This window comes from Lissotriton vulgaris, chromosome 2_1 (genome assembly GCF_964263255.1).
Source record: "Lissotriton vulgaris chromosome 2_1, aLisVul1.2, whole genome shotgun sequence".
Classification (NCBI taxonomy): domain Eukaryota; kingdom Metazoa; phylum Chordata; class Amphibia; order Caudata; family Salamandridae; genus Lissotriton; species Lissotriton vulgaris.
The window spans coordinates 950,634,239-950,659,348 of record NC_141687.1 but is presented as its reverse complement, the minus strand read 5'-3'; the positions used below and the strand labels follow the sequence as shown (position 1 = coordinate 950,659,348).

General features: G+C 45.5%; 1 protein-coding gene across 1 annotated transcript in view; it reads right to left on the bottom strand.

The window, feature by feature from the left end:
- CLSPN (claspin) overlaps positions 1 to 25,110 on the bottom strand; it is a 202,306-nt gene that overhangs the window by 161,059 nt on the left and 16,137 nt on the right. The window contains exons 2-3 of the mRNA XM_086954200.1: positions 8,420 to 8,611; positions 6,359 to 6,540 (exon numbers count right to left, since the gene is read on the bottom strand). Coding sequence (XP_086810326.1) covers positions 6,359 to 6,540; positions 8,420 to 8,611 — 374 coding nt within the window. The remainder of the gene's footprint in view (positions 1 to 6,358; positions 6,541 to 8,419; positions 8,612 to 25,110) is intronic.

Genomic DNA, 25,110 nt, shown 5'->3' with positions numbered 1-25,110 from the left:
GGAGAGATACTTTAAATCCGCTTTGTGAACAGGCTCAAATGGATGCTTCATGAGCTGCTGCAGCACCAAATTAAGCCTCCATTCTGGAGGAGGAGCTCTAATAGGTGGAAAAGTTCTGAAAAGCCCCTTTAGAAACTGTTTAATCAAACTATTAGAGCAAAGTGAGTCCACTCCTGTAGAGCGCCTGTAGGTAGAGATGGCCGCTAGATGCAATTTAACCGAAGCAAACACAAGTTCAGACTTCGATAACGATAGAGGATAAGGCAATATCTTATCTGGAGGACATCTTAAAGGATGTATATATTCTTGTTACTACATCAGGAACAGAACCGTTTCCATTTTAGCGCATACGTTTTAAGGTAGAAGGAGCTCTAGCAAGAATCTCTGCAGTCTTGAGGTAAATTTATCTCCTTAAACTCCGTGAGTCCAGAAACCATGCATGAAGATGCAATTGGACTGTACGAGGATGAAGAATCTGGCCTTTGCTCATTGATAATAGGTTCGGAACTGCTGGAAGACGGTAAGGTCTGTGTTTGGATCGTAGGAGAAGCTCTGTGAACCCATGTTGACGCGGCCATCTCGGTGCAATGAGAATCATGCTGCATAGTTCCATCTTGAGCTTGGCAAGAAGTCTTGGGATCAACGGAAAAGGGGGAAATGCGTATGCAAAAATCCCCGTTCATCTCATCATGAAGGCGTTCCCCCAAGATCCCTTCTCTGGCTCCCAACATGCAAAGAATGGGCACTTTCGATTGTTCCTTGAGGCAAAGAGATCCAGATTTTGATTGTCCCACTACTGAAATATACTCGCCACAACTGTCTGATTGAGCTGCCATTCGTGACAGGACTTTGAGGTCTTGCTCAGAGTGTCTGCTAAAGTGTTGTGGATTCCTGGTAGATGTTCCACCGTGATTTGGATATCATGAGAAAGCAGCCATTCCCTAATGCTTTGAGCTTCTTTAGATAGAATGTGGGACCGGGTACCTCCTTGCTTGTTTAGATAATACATGCAAGTGGTGTTGTCGGTTATGATCAGAACAGTTGACCCTTGAAGTCTTGGGAGAAAAGACTGCAACGCTAGGAAAATGGCTCGAAGCTCCAGAAAATTGATATTCATCTTTGCCATTGCAGAGGACCATCTCCTCTTATGCAAAGATCTTGAAGGTGTGCACCCCACCCTTCTAGGGAGGCATCTGTCATGAGGATGAAATCTGGTACAGAAGGCTTAAAAGTGAGCCAGACTGAGGCATTCTTAGAGCACATCCACCAGGTAAGTGCTTCACGCATAACTGGAGTTATTTGCACTAGGTCGTCGAATGACCCCGAGATTTGCAGCCAATGACTGTCCAGTTCCTCTTGAATCGGATGCATCCTTAGACGGGAATGAGGTACTAGCAGAATTGCGGATGATAGTATTCCCAGAAAAGATTTGATAATCCTCACAGAAGCTAACTTTCTTTTTAGGAGGTCTGACGCCAGAGAAGTGAGGCGAGATTGTCTTTCTTTGGACAAGAATGCTTTGTCTCGGACGGTATCCAACATTGCCCCCAGAATCTGAATTATTTGAGAAGGACAGAGGACCGATTTTTGAATGTTCAGTGACAGTCTTAGGGATTGAAAAACGTGTAGGCATACGGATGTTGCAAGAGAAGCCTGTCGAAAGGAAGAAGCCTTTATTAACCAATCGTCCAGATAAGGGAATACCGTATTTTCCGGCGTATAAGACGACTTTTTAACCCCTTAAAATGTTTTCAAAAGTCGGGGGTCGTCTTATACGCCGGACACCAAATTTTTATGAGTGGAAGCAACGCTCCACCGACTTTGAATTTGCACCCAGGAACCCTCCAATATGACCTGGGCTCTACTCGCGCGTTCACACTCTCTGTGCCGTAGCAGGACTTTACCCGAAGGTGTCTGCCCGCTTCACAATAGGACCGGTAATGATACATGAAGAACAAGTACACGTTTACCGGTACATTAATCTAAAATTGCACATGATTTAGTGCACAGTTACTTACCGGTACAGTCCCGTAGTGCTGTAGTGCCGATGGGAGAGGGTCCACGGGGCATTTCGGTATTTTCTTACTGCGTCTTCAGCCTAGAGAGACAGCGGTATATGCGCTGATCTGGCGCCATAATCCTCACGTTCATCGGAAGCAGAGGAGCGTCACTAGTGCACGTCATCTACTCAGTTCATGGACATGGAAAGGGGACTGCAAAAGGTTCCAGCCGGCAATACAGTACCGGAACATAATGTTTGGAAGTGTTGGTCGTCTTATACGGCGAGTATAGGACGAAACCTACATTTCATCATGAAAAGTAGGGGGTCGTCTTATACGCCGGGTCGTCCTATACGCCGGAAAATACGGTAATTGGATGCTCTGAAGTCTGAGATGAGCTGCCACTGGAGCTAGGAATTTTTCAAAGACTCTCAAGGCCGAGCGTAAGCCGAAAGGAAGGACCTTGAATTGGAAATGTACACCTGCCACAGTAAAATCGAAGGAATTTCCGATGCTTGGGATGAATTGGGATGTGGAAGTATGCATCCTGGAGATCAAATGTTGTCATGAAATCCACATGGTCCAGAAACTGAAGGATTTCTTGAAGTGTGACCATGCGAAAGGATTTTTTTTAAAGATATTTGTTCAGCTTTCTTAAATCCAGGATAGGCCTCCATTCTCCTGACTTCTTCTTTATTAGAAAAAAGCGGGAGTAAAATCCTTTCCATACCTGAGAGCGAGGCACTCTTTCTATCGCTCCTTTCGAAAGCATGGTTTTTACCTCTTTTCTGAGAAGAGCAAGATCCAGAGATGCTTCTTCAATGGTGGATGAGAGGGGGGGGGGGGGGGGGGGGGGGGGCGAATTGACAAAACCCACTTGTCTGTGGTTATTCTTTTCCAATTTTGTTAGAGGTCGGGATATATTCGGAATCCTGTAACCCAGGTGTGGCAGATCTGTTGCAGGTGCTAAAAGCTAAAAGATTGTCACTGTTTTCTAGCAGAGTGCCTGCCTTGAGGTTGGAGTCTTCTGTTCTGTTGCCTATAAGCGGCAGCTGGGGGATTTCTATAGGACTGCTGCTGTTGGTACCCATATCGTCCTTGATTGCCCTGATTTTGGTATTTTTGATATCCACCCGAAAGGAATATGAACCTTTGCCTCTAGCTCCTTGAGAAGGAGTGTTTCTATATTGTAAAGTACCAAGTGCCCTGGCAGTGTCTGTATCTTTCTTGATTTCTTGCAACGCCTCATCAATGTGTTTCCCGAACAATAAATCACCATCAAATGGCATGTCCAGAATCTTGGTTTAGACCTCCGGGCATAAGTTGGTGGATTTCAACAAACCCGGTCGTCGAAGGGTAGCTGCTTCAGCAAGTTGGCGAAAACGCAAGGAGGCTAGATCAATAGAGATGTCAATCTCTGAAGCAGCCCTTTCGCCTTCAAAAAGTATTTTCTTTGCTTCCTGTTTCTTGTTCTCCGGAAGGTATTCGAGGTAAGGGGAAATATCCGACCATAATTGGTGGTCATATCTGCCTAGAATCGCCAAAGAGTTTGTGGCACGAACTGAGGCACCCACCATGGTGGTGAAGCGTTTACCAGTGTTATCCAGGTGTCTCCCATCCTTACGGAGGCGCCGTTACAGAAATGGATAGATTTCGAGACTTCCGTTGGGTCGCCTGTGAAATAACAGAATCTGGTCTTGGGTGTCCAGATAGGCAAGCAGGAGCATCATCCGGTGCTTTATACTTTTTATCAATTCTAGGGAGAATCGCAGGTATTGAAAATGGAGTTTATTATCTTCGTTCCTTCTTCCCAAATATGATCGATTATAGGGATTTAACAAATAGATTCCCTACTTTGGTCCTTAAAATCATAAAGAAAACACTCTGTTTTGTTTACGGATATAGGAAGATGACTCCTCCAGATAGTGGCTAGGAGGTAAAGGTGAGATATGGGAAACGCCCTGATAAAAATGCCTTGAAGATGACAATTTTTATGTTAAAACTGGCGTAATCTGCTAAGAGGTAGGTCTTTTACACTTCAGCTTTGACGAATAAAACGTATAGATTATAGTCATATCGCTATTTATTGTACCGCGATACTCCCACCTCGTCGGCGGGGATGAGTCTAAGCATGTGAATCTATGAAAGATACCCCAATACTGGATAAAGAGCTTTTGATTTTATAGAAGGACCCTTCTTATTTACTATAGTGGAAAGAATGGTGGTTGGTTAAACTGGATTCAACTGGTTTATGCTGTTTGGCTGCCCCTTAAGCCAGAATAAAAGTAAATGAGATGGCATCTGACCCAATAAAATAAGGAGGGTTACCCATCAAGGCTGTCCACTGTACCTCGTTCGGTTTGCTCTGGTGGAGGACCTCTTGTCTTGCATTCTAAAGAGCATTATCACAGAAGGGGAGTGAAACAAGGAAGCAGAGATCTTCATCCCCCGCTATGCAAAGACTAGGTCTGCTATTGGTATTTAACCCCACTAACAATCTAAATCCCATCATTCAAGAAGAATTACATTCTGCAAATAGTCTGGGTTACAAATTAATTCGTCAAAATATGTTGAGTTTCCCAAACCTTATTAGATATTTAGAGAATGTTTCATGGCGATAATTCCACAACCTTGAAGGAGAACCATGGAGAATATGGAATAAACGTATGGGAGCGTCTAACAGATTGGCTTTATTTACGCTCACAGCGGCAAGTAGGATAGCACTCAGGAAGATGGGGATTCAGCCAAAACTACTGTACCTCTTTTAGAACACTCCCATGCCATTAAATGAGACATTTGTTTGTCCAACTGAAATTTCTCATGATTGAAATAGCATGGGCTAGGGGACAACCGAAAATTAGGAGAGCCAAATCACAAAAACATTAAAATGGAGGGTTTAGTGCGAAAAATGTGGAGGTCTATTATCTAGTGGCACAGGCTCAGTTTGAACATCTCTGGATACACAATTGTAAGCATGCCCCACATCACGATTTGGAGAAGGGGCTATTCCCTGAACGCCTATTCATGCTGACCTGTATCAAAAAGACACAAGTCCTAACCATGAGATTCATACTCTTAGGTGAATGATGCGGGTCTGGTCAAAACTAAATACATTATGTGAAGTCCTGGTGGCCTATTCCCTACCTATGCTTCAATTAAACATTTCGTATAAACACAAAATGAACACAACCCAACACTAATACGGCAACTAAGTAAGAACTTCAGCAATAGGGGGGAATCTCTTCCCTAATAAAAAAATTATATTGTTTAAAGATTACTTAGGAACATTGCCCAACTCTTCATTAGGATCAGCCACATAGTACAATTTGAGGAATAGGATGCAGGAATCGATCTCAGAATCCTCCTATGATCCAAATGAGCAGGAGCTGCTGCCTCTCTTGCTATCTAGTCTCTGACCTAAAAGGCGAATTACAAGAATGCATACCACAGCATTGATTGGGTTAAGGGGAGGGGGATACACAGAACAGGTTACAAAGGGCTTAGGACTTGGGCGTTGAGATTACACATACCCAATGGTCCAAATGCTGTAAGCAAACCTAAGAGATTTACTCCATTCGTAAATTCAGATTAATTCTTTATAAATACTTACAGTTTGGTATGACACCAAACTAGAGTTGAAGATAATGCTTAGGTCAAGATGCGGATTTCATACACCTTGCTTTGAGCTCTATGGGGTTGCTGATTTCTGATTGCAGGTGTTAGGGGCACTGGGATAATGACTAGGGTCCTTGACAATTACCCCAAAGGAAGCCTTTTTGGGTTATGTACAAGATTCAACATAGACTTATTGAAGTTGATGGCAATGGCCATCCTAGTGGGAAAGCGTGTAATTGCAACGACATGGGGTGGAAGTTGAACACTGTGATTAAAAGAATGGCTTATAGACATGATAATGTGTGGAGAAGTGTCTGAAATCTACGCAACCGATCTCCCAACTAGGTCCTGCCAAAGAGAATTTCAGGAACCCTTGAGGATCTACACAGCCAATTTGACAGTGCAGAAAAATAATGATCATTATCAGAAAGTGCTTTTACATCTCACCCTGGCGTGGCAAACTATATTGGCATTACAATGTTACACATATCAATGTTCCCTGTTTCCGCTTTGTATCGTGGAAAGGAATTGGCTGATGGTAGAATTAATGACAGTAAAGTAGATGTTATCAAGACTAGTCTGAAAAACTATACTAAACCATAACAATGTGAAAAGAACATATATGCTATGGGAGAGTTAAAAATTTGAATAAAACATTTTAATAAGAAAGAAATTTGCCAGCGCTGACTGCCTTGGAGTACATGCACAAGTCACTTTTACATACACAAGACTCATTCCTGTACCTCCTTGCTTCCATCGTCCTCTTCCTCTGATTCATCAGTCAATTCCTCCTCCTCTTCCTCTTCCTCTTCAAAGCCATCTTCGTTATCCAGTTTGAAGAGAGCCTGCCGCTTCTTGCGTTCTTCATTCCGCCGAAGTTTCATTACTTCTTGCAGTTTTGCTTTTAACACTTGTAGCTTTTCACCTGAATATTAAGCAAGTGGTGTTAAAAAAGTATTTCAATCTCAATTGCAAGTAGAAACATCTGCGTAAAAGGAGGCAATGAGTTTATGTTTGGGAGTCAATTCACAGTTCAAATGTAGTAAGTTAGTTGGAGGGCAAATTCTCCCCCATAACTGACCATTTCTTTTCTATCAAACTTCTATTTTTCTTTGGCACAAACGCTTAGCATGCACTGGACAAATAAATAGACCACTGCCTACTACTCCACCTAGGTACAAATCCAAACTTAGTGGACTAGCCAGTCATCACTGCAACATTTCCTACTCAAAATGAAGTACACTGTAAGTGATCATTTTACTGCACTCTCCTACTTACATTTTTTTTTAAAGCTGAGGAACAGCAGCTTGAAAAATGTATTCACAAAGAATCAATAGGCAGAGGGACCAGCGATTTGTGGTCTTGGGTCATTAGGGGTCCCTGCCGGAAGATATTTAATATATGTTCAACTTGTTCACCTTTAGACAAGCAGTCGAAACATTCTTGTTCAATTTCAAAGTTTATGTTTACATTGTCCCTTCAGCAATAGTGCATTAAATTTGAAAATTGGATAATTTTAGTAAACCAAAACGAATATATATATATATATATATATATATATATATATATATATATATATATATATATATATATATATATATATATATATATATATATATATATACAAATAAATAAAATCTATTAAATTTGCAGTGCACACCAAATAAATACATTTTATATAAAAAAAAGGCTATTAATTCATAGGACTTTCTATACAGTTAGTCAAATAGTTTGGATGCTCTGGTCTACATCAAATATTTTAATGATTTAAAGTATGCAAACAGTGAATGCTTAAATTATTGTCAGCCACTGGTAATCACTCGAGCCGCACACCAATCCTTCATTATTTTGCACACCATGCCACCTCAGTTTGGATCTAGCTATATGCAAATCAGTCTTGACCCTGCTCTGATAGGTACAGTCCAGCCCTAACTGCCAACCCAAGTCCTCCCGGAGCGGAAACACGAGCAACCCAGGACTGGGTTTCCACAAGTTATGCGCTCATCAGCAAGGTACAGTCCGGTTCCAGTGACATTGTGCGCACAACCCACGTCTGGGCATACCCATCCCAATTAGGGTGACACAATAACTATACAAAAATTGATGGAATACATGAATTAATCTCAGCCACTGGTAATCACTTTGGGGCCGTATTCCAATCCATTGTTATTTTGCACACCATGCCACCTCGGTTTGGACCCAGCTATATGTAGATCAGTCTCGACCCTGCTCCACTAGGAACAGTCCAGGCCGAACTGTAAACTACATCAGATATTTGGCACCTCTGAGCTTCCACAAGTGTTGAGTAAAATGTAATCTTAATGGAGGACTACATGTATGGCTTTCATTGTTGAAGTGTGTATAAAAGAGGAGTTATAGTTCTTAAATGAAAGGCTTCATATTGCCATTGATGAATTGTAAAAACAAAAAAACGCAAACAAGTAAAAAAAAAATAACAGAAAGATCATTTGGACAAGCTTTTTAACTATGAAACGTCATGAGCCGGTTAAAGTACTGCAAATCAAGAGAGAATTACCAATACAATTTTGCTAAACTGCTTAAACTGTTACTTTGTTTCTATGAAACATAAATAAAGTTATGGTGCTATGCGACGTGCCAATTCACTCTGTTACCCAAATGCAGAGAAGAGAGGTCGATCTGAAAGCAGAAGGGAAGTCAAAGGACAATGTAGCATGCGTAACACAATATTTTCCATCCCAACACTCTTTGGCAGACACCTTCAGGGGTCAACACTCCAACTTGCTAGCACGTAGAAACATTCTACTGTCTAAATTAAAACATACCTGGCTTTCCATGGGTACTCTCTTCTAGTGTTTCCGCAGCTATGGTAACTGGCATCAAATCCATCTTGAGCTGTTCATTTCCTTCTGCAGTTATCTCTTTACGGACAACATTTAGGTTCATCTTTCGCTCAGTTTTGGGTTTAACTTTGGTGAGAGAGTGTTTCATGAATCGCTGCTTTAAGGCTTCTAGTTCTGAAGAAATGAGAAAAGCAGGAGTAATATAAAAACGGCAAAAAAATGCACTTAGTCATTCAATATGTTGGATTCCCATATACCCAAGTGCATTTCAATACACAATTGAAAAATAAAGGGCATTCAGGATCGCTTCATTTAATTGAATAAAATGAAAACCTTTAGTCTTTACCCATTACCAATTATCAAGTGATTTATGTACACAAACGTTTATTCCCTCCCAGCTTGCAATTTATCTTTATTTTTATCTTACTTTGTTGCTACTGGATTCGTTACCAGGTTACTCTATTAATCTCTAGCTATTGATAAACAAGAGAATACGAATATGACGATATTACTGCTTTTCCCATTGCCATTTACTCAAGCTGGAAATGTTTGTTAAGATTAGAGTGTAGTCAAGGATGGGCAGCTTCTTTGATAGAAAGAAGTCTAGATTGTCTGAATCTTAGATAAAATAAGATGTGGACTTCAATCATCATCACCTATAAACCTAATATACAACTTTAAATTAACTTTAAGGTAATTATGTTAAATCATTACCTCCATGAAATAAGACTGGCATGGAGTACTTTCAAGGCTGATCTTACTTTCCACTAAATAATCCTGATCTCCAGCCTCACAGCATTATGCGATAATAGTGCCTATTATTTCTGCAATGTCCTGCCCCCCTCTGGCAGCAATAGTGTCTTTAAAAGGAAGGGCTACTTAACAACAGTACCGGATTTCTCTGGAATTCACGAAGATGTAAAGTATAAGTAAATTTACGGCACCTTCAGTTCCCCTAACAAAAAGTGGCAGCAGATCAAGGTTTCAATAGCAGTTTGAGCGATCTATGCGGTCAGATCAAACTCGACTCGTGCGTGCAAAAAAGAACATTTTATATAAAGTTCATGCTTATCAAACACACACAATGCCTAGGCACAATTCAGTGGAGTCGGCTTCTCTAAAGTTAATCTACATCCGTAACAAGACATTTTTCCTATGGCTTCACACGTTCAAATGAGCAACAACAAGCCTTACCTCTCAGGCAAAATGGGTATTGCAGCTGAAGGCAGACCGTTTACCCATTCTCGTCCTACAGTATAGACATTTATTCATCCCAAAGAAGCAGGGAACGGATGTGGAGGAAAGTGTGCTGGGTGTACGTATGTACATTTCTGAGTATTTATAAAAGGTCAATCTACCCAGGAGCAACAAAGCATGGATAAGGGTCATCAGCAATGATTGCAGTTCAATTTATAGGGGAGAAAAGGTACAGCGGTCAGCAATGGTTTTGAGATGTGGCATTATTCGAAAATGAATTGGAGGATGGTAGAAATGGTGCTGATGGTTACTGGGATATTGTTCCAAATCCCGAGTGTAAAGAATGAGAAGGGATTTCCTACTTTTTTCTTTCCTCAATTCAAATCCTAGTCCAGTTCTAGCTGTGGGTGTATTTTGATCCTCTGAGGATGGTAAGCGTGACTGCCATTTAGGCAGGTGTGCAGTTCATGGCAGCTTTGTAGATGACACAGCTGGCTTTAAAGCCCATGCAGACACGCAAAGCAAACCAGTGGAGTTTCACCACAGCAGATGTAATAAATAGTCCAATATCTTCAGGCCTTTGAGAAGGTGTGCTGTGAAGTGTAGAATGCCATTCAGATGGGTTAATGGGGTGGCTGGGAAGACTTTGTTCAAAAGTACAAGTATTTGGACAGCAGTTCTGAAGTCTCAAAGCAAGGCGGTTTTCCTTTTTAAGACCAACATCTTTTATTGTGCAGTCTTGGTCTAGAACGTAGAGTGCTTTACATGGGTTGATAGTTGTGAGTTTATATCAAGAACGGGGAGACCAGAGGTATACACATCCTTTTTATTTGCAAGTACATCAAAAAACGGCAGTCCTATTCAGACATGTGGGCTATTTCTCCTATTTGTATAAAATACATTGTTTTTTGTTGTAAAACCCTCACCCACCAGGATTACTCCTTGGTGATATTCTTCATCAATAGTTTTTCCCGTTTACCTGCGGAACTGGGCGTTTACCTGCGGAACTGGGCATGCTGCTACCGGTGACTTACACTGGAGCTCGGTATAATCTACACAAAATGATGGGGAATAGGAGTTGGAGGGGTTCTTCAAAGGTTACAAATGCGTGCCTGATAAAAAACGGTTTTTATTCCGTCCTCAGTTTAAAGTGTGTTTGGATTTAATGATCTGGTTCTGTGAGGGTTGAAGGTTAGCAGTGTCAAAAGCAGATGAGAGGTCAAGAAGTTGGGATCATCCTCGCCAATGATCAGGAAAAACTATCTAATGTTATGTTGGGGTTTCAGAGCAGCAGTGTGATCTGAAGCCTGAATTTTAGCCTAGAAGGAGAGGAGTGCTGTTGACGTGTTCATGAGTTGAGTCTGTTGGAAATTCCCTTTTTAGGTTTTGACTGGCCATGCGCATGTGCCAAAAAACCTCTTGAGTTGTGTGTGTGGGTCGGGATACGCCCCCTCCTCCGATTGGCTAGCTCCATAAATGGAGGCTAGCAGTTGGGAGAGGGCTCCGTCCGTCAATCTCGGACCAGACTCGGAGGCGTTCCCGAGAATCTTTGGCTTTTGGCTACGTCAGCCGAAAGCCTCTTCTTGGGAACGCCCCCGAATCTGGTCGGGATTGAGGGCACCCGCCGGGAAAGGGCATGAAGGTCAAACCAAGCTGCAGGGAGGTATCGCCGGCAGCCCGTCATCCGAGGAGATGGTTGGCTGCAGGGAAAGTAGGAGGCATGAAGATTATACCGTGCTTACTTTGAGCAGCTGAGCTGATTGCAGGGGTCCACCAGCGCTCGTATTTGAAAACCCGCACTTATTATTGTTTTAACACCAGCCTCCATCCAAAATAAGAGAGAGAAACGGGGTGAAGACTGATAAAGAAAATGACGGTAAAACGCTGACAAAGGGAGAAAGCAGGGATTAAAAAAACCCATGCATGAGTGAAATAAATGGGAAGGACATGTATGGTGGTTCATGAAAGAGATATGAGGTGGAATCAAGGTTAGACAGCCTTGGTAATAGCATACATACCACCATACCCAATTTGGGTGGGAGACTCATTTGTTAAGCCAAAATGCCTTTGTTTTACCTGTCTCCCACCCAAAATTGCGTGTGCAGAGTGCAGAGTGGAGCTTCAGAGTGCAGAGTGGAGCTTCAGAGTGGAGCTTCAGAGTGCAGAGTGGAGCTTCAGAGTGGAGCTTCAGAGTGCAGAGTGGAGCTTCAGAGTGGAGCTTCAGAGTGCAGAGTGGAGCTTCAGAGTGGAGCTTCAGAGTGCAGAGTGGAGCTTCAGAGTGGAGCTTCAGAGTGCAGAGTGGAGCTTCAGAGTGGAGCTTCAGAGTGCAGAGTGGAGCTTCAGAGTGGAGCTTCAGAGTGGAGCTTCAGAGTGCAGAGTGGAGCTTCAGAGTGGAGCTTCAGAGTGGAGCTTCAGAGTGCAGAGTGGAGCTTCAGAGTGCAGAGTGGAGCTTCAGAGTGGAGCTTCAGAGTGCAGAGTGGAGCTTCAGAGTGGAGCTTCAGAGTGCAGAGTGGAGCTTCAGAGTGGAGCTTCAGAGTGCAGAGTGCAGAGTGGAGCTTCAGAGTGGAGCTTCAGAGTGGAGCTTCAGAGTGGAGCTTCAGAGTGGAGCTTCAGAGTGCAGAGTGGAGCTTCAGAGTGGAGCTTCAGAGTGGAGCTTCAGAGTGGAGCTTCAGAGTGGAGCTTCAGAGTGGAGCTTCAGAGTGGAGCTTCAGAGTGGAGCTTCAGAGTGGAGCTTCAGAGTGCAGAGTGGAGCTTCAGAGTGGAGCTTCAGAGTGCAGAGTGGAGCTTCAGAGTGGAGCTTCAGAGTGCAGAGTGGAGCTTCAGAGTGGAGCTTCAGAGTGGAGCTTCAGAGTGCAGAGTGGAGCTTCAGAGTGGAGCTTCAGAGTGGAGCTTCAGAGTGCAGAGTGGAGCTTCAGAGTGGAGCTTCAGAGTGGAGCTTCAGAGTGGAGCTTCAGAGTGGAGCTTCAGAGTGGAGCTTCAGAGTGGAGCTTCAGAGTGGAGCTTCAGAGTGCAGAGTGGAGCTTCAGAGTGCAGAGTGGAGCTTCAGAGTGCAGAGTGGAGCTTCAGAGTGCAGAGTGGAGCTTCAGAGTGCAGAGTGGAGCTTCAGAGTGCAGAGTGGAGCTTCAGAGTGCAGAGTGGAGCTTCAGAGTGCAGAGTGGAGCTTCAGAGTGCAGAGTGGAGCTTCAGAGTGGAGCTTCAGAGTGCAGAGTGGAGCTTCAGAGTGGAGCTTCAGAGTGCAGAGTGGAGCTTCAGAGTGGAGCTTCAGAGTGCAGAGTGGAGCTTCAGAGTGCAGAGTGGAGCTTCAGAGTGGAGCTTCAGAGTGGAGATTCAGAGTGCAGAGTGGAGCTTCAGAGTGGAGATTCAGAGTGCAGAGTGGAGCTTCAGAGTGGAGCTTCAGAGTGGGGCTTCAGAGTGGGGCTTCAGAGTGGGGCTTCAGAGTGGGGCTTCAGAGTGGGGCTTCAGAGTGGGGCTTCAGAGTGGGGCTTCAGAGTGGGGCTTCAGAGTGGGGCTTCAGAGTGGGGCTTCAGAGTGGGGCTTCAGAGTGGGGCTTCAGAGTGGGGCTTCAGAGTGGGGCTTCAGAGTGGGGCTTCAGAGTGGGGCTTCAGAGTGGGGCTTCAGAGTGGGGCTTCAGAGTGGGGCTTCAGAGTGGGGCTTCAGAGTGGGGCTTCAGAGTGGGGCTTCAGAGTGGGGCTTCAGAGTGGGGCTTCAGAGTGGGGCTTCAGAGTGGGGCTTCAGAGTGGGGCTTCAGAGTGGGGCTTCAGAGTGGGGCTTCAGAGTGGGGCTTCAGAGTGGGGCTTCAGAGTGGGGCTTCAGAGTGGAGCTTCAGAGTGGAGCTTCAGAGTGGAGCTTCAGAGTGGAGCTTCAGAGTGGAGCTTCAGAGTGGAGCTTCAGAGTGGAGCTTCAGAGTGGAGCTTCAGAGTGGAGCTTCAGAGTGGAGCTTCAGAGTGGAGCTTCAGAGTGGAGCTTCAGAGTGGAGCTTCAGAGTGGAGCTTCAGAGTGGAGCTTCAGAGTGGAGCTTCAGAGTGGAGCTTCAGAGTGGAGCTTCAGAGTGGAGCTTCAGAGTGGAGCTTCAGAGTGGAGCTTCAGAGTGGAGATTCAGAGTGGAGATTCAGAGTGGAGCTTCAGAGTGGAGCTTCAGAGTGGAGCTTCAGAGTGGAGCTTCAGAGTGGAGCTTCAGAGTAGAGAGTGGAGCTTCAGAGTGGAGCTTCAGAGTGGAGAGTGGAGCTTCAGAGTGGAGAGTGGAGCTTCAGAGTGGAGCTTCAGAGTGGAGCTTCAGAGTGGAGCTTCAGAGTGGAGCTTCAGAGTGGAGCTTCAGAGTAGAGAGTGGAGCTTCAGAGTGGAGCTTCAGAGTGGAGAGTGGAGCTTCAGAGTGGAGAGTGGAGATTCAGAGTGGAGAGTGGAGATTCAGAGTGGAGAGTGGAGATTCAGAGTGGAGAGTGGAGATTCAGAGTGGAGAGTGGAGATTCAGAGTGGAGAGTGGAGCTTCAGAGTGGAGAGTGGAGCTTCAGAGTGGAGAGTGGAAGTGCAGAGTGGAGCTTCAGAGTGCAGAGTGGAGCTTCAGAGTGGAGCTCTAGAGTGCAGAGTGGAGCTTCAGAGTGGAGCTTCAGAGTGGAGCTTCAGAGTGGAGCTTCAGAGTGGAGCTTCAGAGTGGAGCTTCAGAGTGGAGCTTCAGAGTGGAGCTTCAGAGTGGAGCTTCAGAGTGGAGCTTCAGAGTGGAGCTTCAGAGAGGAGCTTCAGAGTGCAGAGTGGAGCTTCAGAGTGCAGAGTGGAGCTTCAGAGTGCAGAGTGGAGCTTCAGAGTGCAGAGTGGAGCTTCAGAGTGCAGAGTGGAGCTGCAGATTCAGAGTGGAGCTTCAGAGTGCAGATTCAGAGTGCAGATTCAGAGTGGAGCTTCAGAGTGCAGAGTGGAGCTTCAGAGTGCAGAGTGGAGCTTCAGAGTGCAGAGTGGAGCTTCAGAGTGCAGAGTGGAGCTTCAGAGTGCAGAGTGGAGCTTCAGAGTGCAGAGTGGAGCTTCAGAGTGCAGAGTGGCGCTTCAGAGTGCAGAGTGGCGCTTCAGAGTGCAGAGTGGCGCTTCAGAGTGCAGAGTGGCGCTTCAGAGTGCAGAGTGGCGCTTCAGAGTGCAGAGTGGCGCTTCAGAGTGCAGAGTGGCGCTTCAGAGTGCAGAGTGGCGCTTCAGAGTGCAGAGTGGAGCTTCAGAGTGCAGATTCAGAGTGGAGAGTGGAGCTTCAGAGTGCAGATTCAGAGTGGAGAGTGGAGCTTCAGAGTGCAGATTCAGAGTGGAGAGTGGAGATTCAGAGTGCAGATTCAGAGTGGAGAGTGGAGCTTCAGAGTGCAGATTCAGAGTGGAGAGTGGAGCTTCAGAGTGCAGATTCAGAGTGGAGAGTGGAGCTGCAGAGTGGAGATTCAGAGTGGAGCTTCAGAGTGCAGAGTGGAGCTTCAGAGTGGAGCTTCAGAGTGGAGCTTCAGAGTGGAGCTTCAGAGTGGAGCTTCAGAGTGGGGCTTCAGAGTGGGGCTTCAGAGTGGGGCTTCAGAGTGGGGCTTCAGAGTGGGGCTTCAGAGTGGGGCTTCAGAGTGGGGCTTCAGAGTGGGGCTTCAGAGTGGGGCTTCAGAGTGGGGCTTCAGAGTGGGGCTTCAGAGTGGGGCTTCAGAGTGGGGCTTCAGAGTGGGGCTTCAGAGTGGGGCTTCAGAGTGGAGATTCAGAGTGGAGATTCAGAGTGGAGATTCAGAGTGGAGATTCAGAGTGGAGCTTCAGAGTGGAGCTTCAGGGTGGAGCTTCAGAGTGGAGCTTCAGAGTGGAGCTTCAGAGTGGAGCTTCAGAGTGGAGCTTCAGAGTGGAGCTTCAGAGTGGAGCTTCAGAGTGGGGCTTCAGAGTGGAGCTTCAGAGTGGAGCTTCAGAGTGGAGCTTCAGAGTGCAGAGTGGAGCTTCAGAGTGGAGCTTCAGAGTGCAGAGTGGAGCTTCAGAGTGGAGCTTCAGAGTGCAGAGTGGAGCTTCAGAGTGGAGCTCTAGAGTGCAGAGTGGAGCTTCAGAGTGGAGCTCTAGAGTGCAGAGTGGAGCTTCAGAGTGGAGCTTCAGAGTGGAGCTTCAGAGTGAAGCTTCAGAGTGGAGCTTCAGAGTGGAGCTTCAGAGTGGAGCTTCAGAGTGGAGCTTCAGAGTGGAGCTTCAGAGTGCAGAGTGGAGCTTCAGAGTGCAGAGTGGAGCTTCAGAGTGCAGAGTGGAGCTTCAGAGTGCAGAGTGGAGCTTCAGAGTGGAGCTCTAGAGTGCAGAGTGGAGCTTCAGAGTGGAGCTCTAGAGTGCAGAGTGGAGCTTCAGAGTGGAGCTCTAGAGTGCAGAGTGGAGCTTCAGAGTGGAGCTCTAGAGTGCAGAGTGGAGCTTCAGAGTGGAGATTCAGAGTGGAGCTTCAGAGTGGAGATTCAGAGTGGAGATTCAGAGTGGAGATTCAGAGTGGAGCTCTAGAGTGCAGAGTGGAGCTTCAGAGTGGAGCTCTAGAGTGGAGCTCTAGAGTGGAGCTTCAGAGTGGAGCTTCAGAGTGGAGCTTCAGAGTGGAGCTTCAGAGTGCAGATTCAGAGTGCAGATTCAGAGTGCAGATTCAGAGTGCAGATTCAGAGTGCAGATTCAGAGTGCAGATTCAGAGTGCAGATTCAGAGTGCAGATTCAGAGTGGAGCTTCAGAGTGCAGATTCAGAGTGCAGATTCAGAGTGGAGCTTCAGAGTGCAGATTCAGAGTGGAGCTTCAGAGTGCAGCTTCAGAGTGCAGCTTCAGAGTGGAGCTTCAGAGTGGAGCTTCAGAGTGCAGAGTGGAGCTTCAGAGTGCAGAGTGGAGCTTCAGAGTGCAGAGTGGAGCTTCAGAGTGCAGAGTGGAGCTTCAGAGTGCAGAGTGGAGCTTCAGAGTGCAGAGTGGAGCTTCAGAGTGCAGAGTGGAGCTTCAGAGTGCAGAGTGGAGCTTCAGAGTGCAGAGTGGAGCTTCAGAGTGCAGAGTGGAGCTTCAGAGTGCAGAGTGGAGCTTCAGAGTGCAGAGTGGAGCTTCAGAGTGCAGAGTGGAGCTGCAGATTCAGAGTGCAGATTCAGAGTGCAGATTCAGAGTGGAGCTTCAGAGTGCAGAGTGGAGCTTCAGAGTGCAGAGTGGAGCTTCAGAGTGCAGAGTGGAGCTTCAGAGTGCAGAGTGGAGCTTCAGAGTGCAGAGTGGAGCTTCAGAGTGCAGAGTGGAGCTTCAGAGTGCAGAGTGGAGCTTCAGAGTGCAGAGTGGAGCTTCAGAGTGCAGAGTGGAGCTTCAGAGTACAGATTCAGAGTGGAGAGTGGAGAGTGGAGCTTCAGAGTGCAGATTCAGAGTGGAGAGTGGAGAGTGGAGCTTCAGAGTGCAGATTCAGAGTGGAGAGTGGAGCTTCAGAGTGCAGATTCAGAGTGGAGCTTCAGAGTGGAGCTTCAGAGTGGAGCTTCAGAGTGGAGCTTCAGAGTGGAGCTTCAGAGTGGAGCTTCAGAGTGGAGCTTCAGAGTGGAGCTTCAGAGTGGAGCTTCAGAGTGGAGCTTCAGAGTGGAGCTTCAGAGTGGAGCTTCAGAGTGGAGATTCAGAGTGCAGATTCAGAGTGGAGCTTCAGAGTGCAGATTCAGAGTGCAGATTCAGAGTGCAGATTCAGAGTGCAGATTCAGAGTGCAGATTCAGAGTGCAGATTCAGAGTGCAGATTCAGAGTGCAGATTCAGAGTGGAGCTTCAGAGTGGAGCTTCAGAGTGCAGAGTGGAGCTTCAGAGTGCAGAGTGGAGCTTCAGAGTGCAGAGTGGAGCTTCAGAGTGCAGAGTGGAGCTTCAGAGTGCAGAGTGGAGCTTCAGAGTGCAGAGTGGAGCTTCAGAGTGCAGAGTGGAGCTTCAGAGTGCAGAGTGGAGCTTCAGAGTGCAGAGTGGAGCTTCAGAGTGGAGCTTCAGAGTGGAGCTTCAGAGTGGAGCTTCAGAGTGGAGCTTCAGAGTGGAGCTTCAGAGTGGAGCCTCAGAGTGGAGCTTCAGAGTGGAGCTTCAGAGTGGAGCTTCAGAGTGGAGCTTCAGAGTGGAGCTTCAGAGTGGAGCTTCAGAGTGCAGATTCAGAGTGCAGATTCAGAGTGCAGATTCAGAGTGCAGATTCAGAGTGCAGATTCAGAGTGCAGATTCAGAGTGCAGATTCAGAGTGCAGATTCAGAGTGCAGATTCAGAGTGCAGATTCAGAGTGCAGATTCAGAGTGCAGATTCAGAGTGCAGATTCAGAGTGGAGCTTCAGAGTGCAGAGTGGAGCTTCAGAGTGCAGAGTGGAGCTTCAGAGTGCAGAGTGGAGCTTCAGGGTGCAGAGTGGAGCTTCAGAGTGCAGAGTGGAGCTTCAGAGTGCAGAGTGGAGCTTCAGAGTGCAGAGTGGAGCTTCAGAGTGCAGAGTGGAGCTTCAGAGTGGAGAGTGGAGCTTCAGAGTGGAGATTCAGAGTGGAGCTTCAGAGTGCAGAGTGGAGCTTCAGAGTGGAGATTCAGAGTGGAGCTTCAGAGTGCAGAGTGGAGCTTCAGAGTGGAGATTCAGAGTGGAGCTTCAGAGTGCAGAGTGGAGCTTCAGAGTGGAGATTCAGAGTGGAGATTCAGAGTGGAGCTTCAGAGTGGAGCTTCAGAGTGGAGATTCAGAGTGGAGCTTCAGAGTGGAGCTTCAGAGTGGAGCTTCAGAGTGGAGCTTCAGAGTGGAGCTTCAGAGTGGAGCTTCAGAGTGGAGCTTCAGAGTGCAGAGTGGAGCTTCAGAGTGGAGCTTCAGAGTGCAGAGTGGAGCTTCAGAGTGGAGCTTCAGAGTGCAGAGTGGAGCTTCAGAGTGCAGAGTGGAGCTTCAGAGTGCAGAGTGGAGCTTCAGAGTGCAGAGTGGAGCTTCAGAGTGCAGAGTGGAGCTTCAGAGTGGAGCTTCAGAGTGGAGCTTCAGAGTGCAGAGTGGAGCTTCAGAGTGCAGAGTGGAGCTTCAGAGTGCAGAGTGGAGCTTCAGAGTGGAGCTTCAGAGTGGAGCTTCAGAGTGGAGCTTCAGAGTGGAGCTTCAGAGTGGAGCTTCAGAGTGGAGCTTCAGAGTGGAGCTTCAGAGTGGAGCTTCAGAGTGGAGCTTCAGAGTGGAGCTTCAGAGTGGAGCTTCAGAGTGGAGCTTCAGAGTGGAGCTTCAGAGTGGAGCTTCAGAGTGGAGCTTCAGAGTGGAGCTTCAGAGTGGAGCTTCAGAGTGGAGCTTCAGAGTGGAGCTTCAGAGTGGAGCTTCAGAGTGGAGCTTCAGAGTGGAGCTTCAGAGTGGAGCTTCAGAGTGGAGCTTCAGAGTGGAGCTTCAGAGTGCAGAGTGGAGCTTCAGAGTGCAGAGTGGAGCTTCAGAGTGCAGAGTGGAGCTTCAGAGTGCAGAGTGGAGCTTCAGAGTGCAGAGTGGAGCTTCAGAGTGCAGAGTGGAGCTTCAGAGTGCAGAGTGGAGCTTCAGAGTGCAGAGTGGAGCTTCAGAGTGCAGAGTGGAGCTTCAGAGTGCAGAGTGGAGCTTCAGAGTGTCAAGAGCAATGCCAATAGCTCTAACTTTAACAAAGGCAAAACCATTGCATTGTAAATGCTTGTTCTATGTGGGCCCCACACCCCATATTTTTTTTTTAATTGGCATATTCCTAATTGGCATATTTAACATACCTACAAGTCCCTAGGTGTATGGTGCAAAATGTACCATAGAAAAGGCAAATTATGTGGCATATACAGCACTTTCTACGATAGTATATCTTTACTTTGTTATTTTTTCACATTACCACTATCTGGGCAAAGGTTTCACCTCATTGGCAACAATTAGACTCAAATACACAGGAGTTCTGTCCATGAGGCGTAGGCCGTCCGGCGCCGATAGGCCCAATGGCCAGCGTCGACGCACCGGAATGTAGCTGGCACATCCCCCTCTGCATGGGACGACTCCTGTTGGCCGGAAGCCCTTGGAAAAGCACCCATCCCGACAGACCACGCACGGAACCTAGGCGTCATCCTGGATTCTTCACTCTCAATGAACAGACAAGTCAGCGCCGTATCCTCTTCCTGCTTCAACATTCTTCGCATGCTCAGAAAAACATTTCGCTGGATCCCCACCGAAACAAGGAAAACAGTCACCCATGCTCTGGTCACGAGCCGACTGGACTACGGAAACACCCTCTACGCAGGCACTACCGCTAAACTCCAGAAGAAACTCCAACGAATCCAAAACGCCTCAGCCAAGATCATATTAGACATCCCACGCAACGAACACATCTCTGGTCACCTTAAAGACCTCCACTGGCTACCCGTCAATAAGAGGATCACTTTCCGACTGCTAACCCACGCACACAAATCACTCTACGACATCGGACCAGAATGCCTCAACTCTCGACTGTCCTTCTACACCCCCTCCCGCCAACTACGTTCCTCCAGCCAAGCCCTCGCCACTGTACCTCGCATCAACAAGACCACCATGGGAGGCAGATCCTTCTCATACCTGGCTGCTAAAACATGGAACTCACTCCCCGCTTACCTTCGCCTTACCCAGAACCACCTAGCATTCAGAAAGCAACTTAAAACGTGGATATTTGACAAGTAATCCGCCTCCCCTTTCTAAGCGCCTTGAGACCCTCTGGGTATGTAGTGCGCTATATAAATTCTCTGACTTGACTTGACTTGACTGGTGATGTCGAAATGTCTATTCGATGTCGAAAATGTTTATATGAAGTTTCACGCTTCGAAGTTGCTGAAACAGTCTTTTCTAGCCGGAGCGGAAAACTTTCATCCTAACCCAGTGGCGGAAAAAAACAATCTGAGGATGGAGTCGAGGACCATGCACAGTATTGTCCAAGGGAGGAGTGTCCTATCTCGTGACTACAAAGACTTCTTCCAAGAAGACAACAACCTGCAAACATCCGAGCCCAACACTAGGTGGCGATCTATTGCTAAGTGTACGTTCTGCAGCTCATATGCCTCGAACCTTTAGATCCGTTGGAGCTAGAAGCAACATTTTGTTTGTTAAAGTCTGCAGATTATGAAGTGGATAATGAATTATGTGGCGCTCGAGGCATATCCAGGATTCTGCAGAAACTGCGCAAAAACAATCCCAATGTCCCCCACTAATACTGTAACTTGGGAATGGGGCTAGCTAGAAAAATAAATGAAGAACTATTTATAATATTCGTTAAAAATCAAAATCAATGGGGAAGTCAGATTTTTAGGAAAGCCAACTTTTCCCAACCAGTAATCAGAATTTCACTTGGTGTGAAATTTTCTCCAGTATTAAACAATAGGCTGACATGAATCGAAAGAGGATTTCTCTGAACTGCACTCAAAATGCAGGTGGGGTCTGTGACCATCCTTTTTGGCATTACAGTGTCAAATCCCGCTTGAGTGTCAAAGCCTGCATGACCGGTCTGCATGGTTTCATATACCACTTTGGGTACACATGAAAGGCTGAGAACAGGATGCCAAGATAATTCCTGTGTTTCCACAGTCTGGTTGCTGAAAGACCTGCTTTGTCTTACCAGACATTTGTTCTGGGTTTTACAAGAAACACTAGAGGTGCCCTTAACTGGACGGGAAACAAAATGCCAAAACAATCCCTGTGTATCCAATTTCTTGCACGGCCAATGCACTAATAACCATTACACAGTCTATAGACAAGGTGGCAGCAGCACGGAAAACAATTTGTAGATTCTTTCCTCCTTGATCAAAGTAGCAAACAAAACCACACACCAACGCTGTATGCAGCCTTCATTGACTATATACCACCACATCGAATAGAATCGACTGAGCAAGGGTGTGGCACAAATGGGGCATACCAGCTACGCTGGTAAGAGCCATCATGAGTTTAAATGTAAAGTCCCGGAAGAGAGTTAAAGTTTTGGCTAACAGAGTGACATCAAAATAAATCTGGACATACCAATGGGTGAAACAGGGTTGCATATTGTCTCCCCCATCATTTAATCTTTACTTGGTTGTTCTAAATAATGCCTTAATTTAAGAGAACACATTTCCATCCAAGTTTGTTGGCTTTCACCATCAGTGTTTGTAATATGCAGACGATACAAACAATATCTGCAAAGATAGTTGAGTGCTTTGTCTATTTATTGTAATGCAAACCGGTTTTCTATCAATGCCTCAAAAACGAAAAAATATTGGTTCACGGGAAGAAGAAAATCAAGAAGATCAAATTTTCCCTAGAGTAGGGGAACATAGAGCATGTATCTAGCTTGAAATACCTGGTCATCTATTTCAATTAGCGTGGCTCGCAACAAACCCAGCTCAAGGTGATGAAAGGAATGTAAATAGCCATTATCATCAGCTTTCAAAAGCTGCTAAAACTAATAAGGGGTCCCGACCGATCGGCAATTTGTTGCACCATTGATGGCAAATTTATTCCAACACAGTTGTATGGCTCGGTAATATTCAAGGATCGTCCAGGAGTCTTGCTAGAAAAGACCCAGTGCCGTTACTACAGACAATTATTCAAGATGTCTAATGCCACAGTCAACTCAAATTTGTCTTGAATTCAATTTAAGTAATCAAGTGATCATGGGGAAAGCAAGTTTCTTAAGTTACTATGTTAAACTCACGGCTGCCCGACTGGCACCCTGAGGGAGTTAATATGGTCAAGCAAGCGGACAGCAAACTTGCATGGGGATCATATGTGACAGATTCATTAACAATGTGGACATCTAGGACATTCTTGACCTAAACTTTCCTCCAAAACTGCGTGCCAAAATTATTACTGTAGTAAGCTGGCTATTTATACAGTGGGCCAAAATGATGTACACTGTGGAGTCCAGGCAAATCCAAACCGGTTTACAGAGGCACAAATGACATACCAAATGCTCTCTTTTGTGGTAGTGTGGGTAAGCATTTCGGCGTAACAGAGGGTAGTGCTAAGTATTTGTTTGTCTCAAAGAGGCAATAAATGAGACACATTCAGGAATAAATCCAAGACCAATTTAGAAAAATAAGTAATTTTTATATAAATCTTGACGCCAAGAACTTAGTTTTCAAGTAAGTACTTTTTTAAAATATTGAATTTTGCAGGTAACTAAAGCAGTCACTTTAACGCGCCTTTACGCACAATGCTTTCCTATGTAGGAAAAATGCATAGATAGCATACAGGTATTTGTAGTCAGTTTCTGGGGGTTTCCTTCGGGACCAAAGTCCAAAGTACCACCAGCAGTTTCTCGTTACCTGCCTTGGGGCTTCAGGTTGCAGAGATGTCAGTCAGGTTGGTAGCTGTGCGCACTACGCCGGTAAGAAGAATGGGGCCCACCTAGAACCTGGCTGCGGAGGGGGAATTGAGGGCAAGTCTTTGAGCTCCAAACAGAGGGGTTCCGATCACAAGGTTCCTGGGAATAAGGAAGCACATTCAGTTCGTTGGTACCTGGGCTGGGACACTCGTTGCAGAGTGAGAAAGTCGGCTGGGCTCTGTGCGTCCTAGGGCCGTGCAATTGTCTGTCTCTCTGGTTGAGAGTGCAAAAATCAGGACAGCGAAACCACTATGGAAGTGGAACCCTTGCATAACCAAGAGTTGTTTGATGGCCCGCAAAGATATAAAGGTCGTAAACCACATGTGTTTAGAGCTTCATATCACTTAGTCAATAATCATGGACTAGTTGACGTTTGGGGTAAGTTAAATCCTAAGGATCTGGGCTATACATTTTATTCTTTTCCCCACAAAAAACTAGCTTGTTTAGATTATTTTTTTGCTTCCACTCCCTCTTTAGATTTGGCTTCAGTTCAAATATATCCTAGGATCTCTGTCGACCATTCTCCAATTGTTTTGGAATTGAGTATCTTTGGTCGGAAGAGGCTTTAAGCGTCCATAGTGGTTTTTTGTAAGAAGGGTAAAGACTCGGAATTGGTTGGATCATATCGCCCGATCTCTTTGCTGAACTGTGACAGTAAAATATATTCCAAGATATTGGCAAATTGTTTATCTAAGGTAATTAGCTCTCTAGTTTCTGCAAACCAACATGGGTTTATACCCTCTAGTGGGACTACTACTCATGTAAATAAAGTAATTACTTTGTTTGATGTTGCCCATAAGGAAAAGCGAGATTTAGGATTAATTTTATTGGATGCAGAGAAAGCATTCAATCGGGTGGTGTGGGGGTATTTATGGCAATTGATGTGTCGTATCGCTTTTGGACAGGGATTCCTAACTGCCCTTCAGGTATTATATACTGAACCGATTGGTAGAATTACTGCTATGGGGTTATCATCAGAGGCTGTGAAAAATCACTAGAGGTACCTGGCAAGGCTGCCCCTGCTCCCCACTTTTATTTGCCTTATACATTAATCCTTTTGTTGAGAAGTCGATCAAAAATCCTCGTATTAAACCTTTTTATGTTAATGACTTCCATTTTCTGTTTTCGCTTATGCGGATGACATAGTGACATCAGCTGATCCAATGCTCGCAATTCAAGAGATCGAGCAATTAGCAATATTGTTTGGCCAGGTATCTGGGTATAAACTTAATATGACAAAAATACAAATGCTTTGTTCAGAAACAATTGTAGTGCAGGATACTAGAGTGTTAAAAGAGGGGACTTATCTTGGCTTTAAAATAAGAACCTCGATGCTAGAGGTTGTTGATGCTAACTGGAATGCGTTGATACGGAGTGTTATGGACTCCTTTAATAAATGGCCACGGCTACATTTGACTCTAATAGGTAGAAGCAACATTATTAAAATTAATATCTTACCTAAGGCTTTATATATATTTAGATCAATTTCTTTGGAAGAGAAAGGTGCTCAGCTGCAACATCTTCAATCTCTGAGTGCAAATTTTATCTGGGCTCCGGGTAAACCAAGGCGAGCCAGCAGGTTTATGACCCTTCCAGTGGAGAGAGGTGGCTTGGCCGTACCGGATTTTGTCTTATATTTTTATGTATGCGTTTTGTTAAATATGCGGATTTTATTGGCTGGGGAGTAAGTGGGTAATACAGCAGAGGCCCCTTCGATTTGTGACATTTTTCTAAGATCTGCAGCACGACAATGTTTATTTAAAGAAATTGATGGGAGCTATTCAAGAGAACAAGATTGAAGGTTTTGGAAGGTGTTTTTAGAGTATGGAAACGAATTTGAAAACTTTGTTCTTTGGAGAAGGCATCTTATTACACACCTATGGATGCTGAGAAAATTCTTCCCCCTAATTTTTGGGATAATGTAGCCCGCCTATGGAAGAATAAAGGCATTACAAGATTAGGAGATTTGTATGCAAAGGGGGGGCTCCTTATGTCTTTTGAAGAATTAGGGAGATTGTATCATTTATCGAATCTTCAGTTTTTTACATTTCTTCAAATTCGGGATTATTGATCTCGCAAGAAAATTTGGTTTGCACCCAATCTTCTTGTGGAGGCGGTAAGGTGGCAGGATAAAATAGGGGTGCTGTATAACTTATTATTTTACAGATCAGATGATTTAGGGAAACAATGCTAAATGGTCTAAAATTTTAGGAGAGCAGAACATATCCATTTAAGGCGCCATTGTTAGGTCTA